This window comes from Hyaena hyaena, unplaced genomic scaffold (genome assembly GCF_003009895.1).
Source record: "Hyaena hyaena isolate Hyena2069 unplaced genomic scaffold, ASM300989v1 scaffold_1773, whole genome shotgun sequence".
Taxonomy (NCBI): Eukaryota; Metazoa; Chordata; class Mammalia; order Carnivora; family Hyaenidae; genus Hyaena; species Hyaena hyaena.
In genome coordinates this window covers 149559-156674 of record NW_024082403.1, presented here as the reverse complement: position 1 = coordinate 156674, position 7116 = coordinate 149559, and the positions used below count along the sequence as shown (strand labels likewise).

The following is a 7116-nucleotide window of genomic DNA, read 5'->3' as shown; positions in this document are numbered from 1 at the left end:
ATTTATTATGCACCTACGGTGTGCAAGCCCCTGCCGACAGTAGGCTCCATTTTCCCACCCATGGCGTTCAGGTTCCCTGGGAGGATAATCACATGGGCGTCAGAGAGTTTGGTGGGGCTGAGAACAGGGTGGGTTTGGGAACATCCGGTTCAGGATGGTTGACAAGGCGGCACACTCCAACTCTGCCCCGCTCAAGAGCACAGTGCAGTGACAGGCGGCGGGGACTCCAGTGGGGGGTCGCAGGGTTCAGCAGCCGCCACAGCAGCCTTGGCTCTGGGCGTGGCTGGAGCTCTGCGACCTCTGGCTGCCGCCCCCGCAGCAGCCGCAGCACCCGCTCCGGCGGCGCTGTCGGCGGCGCCTCCTGGGGAAGCAGCCGCAACCGCCGGAGCCACAGCAGCCGCCTGAGCCGCAGCAGCCACCAGAGCCGCCGCAGCCGCCGCAGCCGCAGCAGTCACAGCAGGAGGATGAAGCCTCAGGCACAGGGGCGGGTGCCGGAGCGGGACACGAAGAGGGACCCTGGGTAGACCCCTTGGAAAAGCCTTTGGCGGAAGCCGCGCTCTGCTGGGAGGACATGGTGAAGCTCAGCTCTTCACTGCGAACCTGAAAGAGGAGAAGCCTTTTACACGCGAGCAGGCCTTTTCTTCCCAACAACTGGACTCGGGGCTTTAGAGATGTGGCTTTGTGAGCGAGCAAGCCTGGCCCGGCGGAGGGGAGAAAAGAGGGAAGGCAAAGAAACACTCTCGACCAGGGTGCTTGCAGTGAGTTAAATAGGCATCCGGCAGACAAGCAGTCTGCAGAGAATCAAGGGGCTTCCATTGTCTCCGACTAAAACGAAGACCCCCCCCCCCCCAAGCTCTCCACAGCGGACACTGAGGAGGATGTGGTGGAACGTATGGACACGATCCAGTCCAACCTCTTCCTTTGGCTCTTGTCGCTCCCCAGCCCCCATTTCCCTGTGGCCACATACCTCCAGGTGCTGTTTCCACAGCATCATATAAACTCCATCGGTTAGAAAACGCCTAAGCCACACATGAGGACCTGCTACCTGGGCCTAAAGAATCCACAAATACCAGAAGCAAGTCCTGGCCCCCATCCCTGCCGATGCCTCTCATTCCCCACAAGAGTAGAGAGAAGAATGTGCCAGGAGGCATCGTGGTGTAAAGGATGGAAAAATCCCATTCCAGGGAGCCAAAGACCTGAGTTCAAGGCACATTCTGCTACAGACATGCTATGAACCTTGCAGAAGGCACCACCCACGGTCGGGTCTCTGTGAACTCATTGGTTCCATGAAAGGGGGTCTCACTTGAAGCCTGAGGCACTTCCCAGGACTCTCCCTGCACATCTACCTGCTGGCAGTGCTTCCTCTTCTCTTCCCCTCTACCTCCCACTCTTCCAGAACTCCTCCCCCAAGTCCCACTTGGAGACTTACCAGGACTTAGCTCCACTCAACTCTCTCAGTTCTCCGGCTGGAATAGGGCACCTGCTATAAGTGGTGGACTGAGCAGTGTCCAGCCAGAGAACCTTTTATAAGATTGCAGAAAGGCACTGCCTCCTGGGAGGGGCCCATTTCCCAACAGACACAGTCAGGTGATGCTCACATCCCAGAGACATTCATCACTCAGGTAGCACCGTAGGTGGTGCACGTGGGTATTCAAATCGCTTCACAGCGGTGCCAGGAGTGCTGTGGCATGTTTACCTTCCAAATAGAGGCCATCTGTGGCTGGGAGGGCTGTGCATGCTGGAGGAGGCAGGGAGGCTCAAGTGAGGAGGGGTCTGGGCCTCTCTTTGGGACCTGTTGTATTTGCCCTATTCCACAGTGTGCGCGCACACACACACACACACACACGGACTCAGCCCCCATTCTCATGCCTGTCCCTGTGCCCTCATTTATTCAGTATTAGTAGTTTACTTATTTTACTATCTGGCTTTGCCTCTCTCTGACTTGGCCCTTGCTCCTCAAGTCAGGTCACAAGCTATGTGAAAAGCCCACTGAGCTTCATCTAGAAGCTTCCAGATGTCATTGAATGAAGATGATGGTGGGGATATGCCTACAGGAATCCCAGTGGCAATTTCTCTCTGTCACTAGAAACAGGCAAAGCTATGGAACCATTAAGACCAGAAAAGCTGTGAATGTAGTCAAGTCTTCATATCCCCATACAGCCCTGGTGGCCTGAGAGAAAGCTGTCTGCAGGACTCTGGCCCAGTTGTAAGATGCTAAGCCAGCCTGTGGGACTCGCTGCTTTTTACTCCTTAATTCTACCAAAATCCTTTTGAAAGTAGGTTCTCCTTGGGGCACTAGCCAATGGAAAGAGGAGGGAAGGAAGGAAAGAAGGAAGGAAGGGAGGGAGAGAGGGAAGGAAGACAGGCCAGTCCTTTCCCAAGGTCCAAAGTGTTCGAGAGAAATGGTGCTTTTAGAATAACTAAGTTTTAGGAACAGGGACAGTTTGGAGGTCAACAGGCTTCAGAACTGCTTAATCAATGCAAACATCCACAACCATAAAAATGAGATAAAAGAGAAACCCAAGACTAAGAATTCAAGAGTTGATGGTGAGAGAGAGGTTGGAGGTGAGTGAGCTGGGCGTGGCATGGTGGAACAGACAAGAAAAGGTAAGTCATGAAAGATACCAGTTTCATTTAACGTGCCTTTGGAGCCCGAGGAACAGGTTGCGTGCACCTAGGGTTACCTGTTGATGAGTATAGGTGACACGTCCCAAGAGGTGAGGTCCTATTAGACTAGAGAAGGAGTAATGAAGTAACAAGGACTCTGGAGACAGGACCTCTTCTGGGAGGTGACGTGGGCAAGTGCACAGTTGCTATATGGACCTGCTGTAGCATCGTGTACTAACTTACATCACCCATCACTGCTAACTCACATCAGAGGAAAAGTTAATTGTTCTTCTAGCCTATGAAAGGCTGATTTGGGATTATCATCCCTAGTGTAAACTTTCTGAGCATCTCTGAAGGAATCAGCTTATTTCTAAAGGAAATGGAAAACTCAGCCTAGTGACTAAAGTCCCCCTGTCCCCTCACCACACACACACTGACCACATGGAGACGGTCTTTGGCAGAGGAGGGCGTCCATCTTGGTTTTCTGCTCAGACTCATACTCAGGCTTTCAGGATCCAGGGAAAATGGGCTTGGACCTTTCATACCTGCCTCCTAGACTCACCACCCCCAAAACTAAGCCACGCCCGAGCTCTCCTTTCTAGTAACTGATGGAAGCACCTAGGTTTACAATCATCAGAAAAGTAAAGGTTGCTTCTTTACCAGAGCCCAGAATGAGCACTTTAGGTGATCTTACCCCCATACCTAGGAGATAAAGTCTCTAAACTATCACCCATGCTTGAAGGAATTTCCCCCCCAGTAGGTCACCTCACTGTGACCTTTCCGGGTACCACCATCCTCTCCTATGAAACCCCACTCTTGACTCCCCTCATGCAAAGCTTCTGTCAGGGTAACAGTCTCAGACATGATTCTTTCCTTCAAGCTTAAAGTTTCCTCATTCAGAGCACAAAAGCAGACACTGTTTCCCAGAGGTCAGAAGCTTCAGGGCCAAAATCTTCTTCCCAAACTGAATTGTAAAGAATTCACTTGGGGCGCCTGGGTGGCTTAGTCGGTTAAGCGTCCGACTTTCGCTTGGGTCATGATCTCGCGGTTCGTGGGTTCGAGCCCCGCGTCGGGCTCTGTGCTGACTGCCAGCTCAGAGCCTGGAGCCTGTTTCAGTCTGTGACTCCCTCTCTCTCTGACCCTCCCCTGCTCACGCTGTCTCTCTCTCTCTTTCTCTCCTAGAATAAATAAAACATTAAAAAAAAAAAAGATAAAAGAATTCACTTGCATGTAAGAACACGGAGGGGGAGAGGCCTTGATGGGGGAGGTGAGTGGGAGAGGCGAACAAGACATGACCAGGTGGCCGCGACATCAGGAATAAAGAGCTTTATTGCCACAGGGGAAGCAGCTGCATAACTGAACCCCAACACCACGTCCTCCCAAGATTCGTGTCAGAGAGGGAATCAGGCCAGTGAGCCTCCAGACCTCACAGCGGTGGCCTGGACATGGGCGGGAGGAAGAGGGAAACTCAAAGCATTTCAGGAGCCCTTCCTTCCTCTTCTTCTGTTCTTCCAGATGAGGAGAAGTCTCGGGCTGGGTGGGTCTTCCTGGCGCTGCTCCTGAGTGCTCCTCATGGTCCAGGTCAGCAGCAGCCCCCGGAACAGCAGCCGGAGCCCCCAGAGCAGCAGCCAGAGCCCCCGGAGCAGCAGCCGGAGCCCCCGGAGCAGCAGCCGGAGCCCCCGGAATGGCCACCACCACTACTGCCACCACCACAGCAGTCAGAGCTCTGGTGTCGGCGACGAAGGGACCTGCGGGGCCTGTGGTGGCTCAGGCAGCAGCCACCACCCCCAGAGCCGCAGCAGCCACCGCCCCCAGAGCTGCAGCAGCCCCCGCCCCCGGAGCTGGAGCCGCAGCAGGAAACTGGAGGTGGGCAGGGGGCCGGACACTTAGGGGGGCATTTGGGGGGACACTTGGGGGGACACTTAGGAGTACCCTTGGGGGGGCACTTAGGGGAGCACTTGGGGGGGCACTTGGGAGGGGGCTGGCACTGCTGCTGGTTCTGCTGGCAGGACATCGTGGCCGGAATGAGTGAAGCTGAAAAGCAATAGGGCATTTCAAGGTCAACCAGCCCAAGATAACTTCCCCACATTTAAAACTGAGCTGTGGGTTCAGGAGACCCCATCTTCATGAGGATCACACTTCTAAACCCAGTGTCCCAAAATCAGTTACAAGAAATAAGCAAAAAGGTTTCAATCTAGGAACTCCACAATTCTAAAATGAATTCCTTGTAGTTTCAAAAACTTCTTTTCTCTCCCTTCCACCCTCCCCCCCAACGGAATCCCCCCATCCAAATCCTCTTCCCTCCTTGTCTTTCTGAAGACTGTCCTCAGCCTCCACCCAGGGCTACTCTGCCTGAAACACCAGCACCAAGAGGCCCTCCTGGCCCTTGAGATGCGCTTTACCTGGTTCAAGCACTCGAGCAGATCACGCAGGGTGCAAGTGGACTGAGGTGCTGGTAGAAGCTTCCACCTTTTATACAGGTTCAGCTCTGACCTGGTATCAAGAGGTGTGGACCACGTGCGGGATGCTAATAGCATCTTTCACAAGGGGCACGTGTGACTACCCTCCCCTCACATCCCAAGGACCCAGTTCCTTCCTCCGTAAGCATGTCAACTACTAACGTGTCAGGAAGGTCCCCCGAGAATTGCAGGCCACTAGGAAGGTGATGGTGCTTTGTGGATTGTACACACCACCTGTCAACCTCACAGGCAGCTCTGCTATGTTCCCTGTTTCCCGAGCTGGCTCAGTGGACTTCTAGACCTCACAGATGAGGAGGAGATCTCTCTTCTCTGTGTTTTGGAAATGGAAGAAAATATTCCCAAGATGGAAATCAAATGGCTCTTTTTAGAATAAGATTAGAGATCCAGAATAAAACATCAGGCCCAAGCCAATGATCTACTGTGGCTTTTTCATTCTTAGTTGATGCCATAACCAGACTAAGAATGCATGATATCTCAGGGATGTTATTTTAGTCAGATCTAATGCAGACAGTGTGGGTGGTTGGGCTTCTCTCCTTACCTGAACTTGACACACCAAGAGAACTCACAAATAGCACTGATTCAGCACTGATGATCCCTTTGAAAGGGTAGAAGAAGTCTAGGAATGGGGATGCCTGGGGGCTCAGTCGGTTAAGCGTCTGACTTTGGCTCAGGTCATGATCTCACAGTTTGTGGGTTCGAGTCCCACGATGGGCTCTGTGCTGACAGCTCAGAGCCTGAAGCCTGCTTCAGATTCTGTGTATCCCTCTTCTCTGCCCCTCCCCTTCTTGCTCTCTGTCTCTCTCTCTCAAAAATAAACATTTAAAAATTTAAAAAAAGAAGTCTAGGAATGCTTTCTCTTTCTACATATGGATCTAAAGAAGACATCCTTGGACAGCCCAAGGTGAGGTGACAAGGACCAGATGTGTGCTGAGGGTGGAAGAAGAGAACTAGACTCATGGAAGTTGCCAGAAGTGAGGCATCAGTTCCCTAAGAAAATAGCATCAAACCTGGAAGATCCTCTTTGTATAAATGACCTTCGGATGAGGGTGAGGAAGGAAGACTGGATAATTTTTATGTGGAATCCACAGCTTTTTCCCCCTACAAACAATATGCTGAGCGCAAGTGGGGTCCCTAAGAAAGTCATCAAACTCTGTTTAGCTAGAAACGTGGGGGAAATGTGGCGTGTAAACAATGAAAAATGTCATGGAAGGAAATACGACAGGGGAAATGTACAGTCCTCAGCTTCTGTACTGGGCTCATGGGCTGCAATGAGAAACATGTGGCTAATAACACAGGCTCTGGAATACGCTGTCTAGCATCCGTTCCCACCTCTGCAACTCAGGCAAGTTACTTAACCATCACTATAAAAAGGGGCTGAAACAAATCTTAGCCCACTAAATAAGGAAATACAGATAAAGTTCTTAAAACTGTGCCTTGGAGTAGTTCAAAATGCTAGTTTGTTATCATTATGGGTACTCTTATATCCATGAAGAAATATCTTCAATTTCAAATGACTGATCTGCCGCTTTTTAAACCCAAAATTACTTTTTGCAATATCAGACCTGAGCCCTAATGTTTTCTTACAAAAAGAAATCATGGCATCTACTTGCCAGTGTGGGATGAGATTATAAGAAAGCCTAATCATTATGGAAAAATAAATAAATAGGAAGGATTTAAGATTAATTTATAATCCCATCTTCCAAGCACTTTTATTTTTTTTATTTTTTTAACTATTTTTTAATGTTTTTTTTATTTATTTCTGAGAGAGAAAGAGAGAGAGAGCATGAGCAGGGGAGGGGAAGGGAGAGAGGGAGACACAGAATCCAAAACAGGCTCCAAGCTGTCAACACAGAGCCTGACGCGGGGTTCGAACCCACGAGCCGTGAGATCATGACCTGAGCCGAAGTCGAACGCTTAACTGACTGAGCCACCCAGGCGCCCCCCAAGCGTTTTTAATATTTTACCATTTTCCTTAAAGCCTCTGTTTTATTTTTTCCCAGTCTTCGTTACTTCTTTACTACTTTTTTAC

At 50.9% G+C, this 7116-nt stretch overlaps 1 protein-coding gene across 1 annotated transcript; it reads right to left on the bottom strand.

The window, feature by feature from the left end:
• Positions 1–246: 246 nt before the first annotated feature.
• On the bottom strand, positions 247–573 carry CRCT1 (cysteine rich C-terminal 1). Its single transcript, XM_039224766.1, has one exon. The coding sequence runs from the start codon at positions 571–573 to the stop codon at positions 247–249; it is 327 nt and encodes a 108-aa protein (XP_039080697.1).
• Positions 574–7116: the final 6543 nt, after the last annotated feature.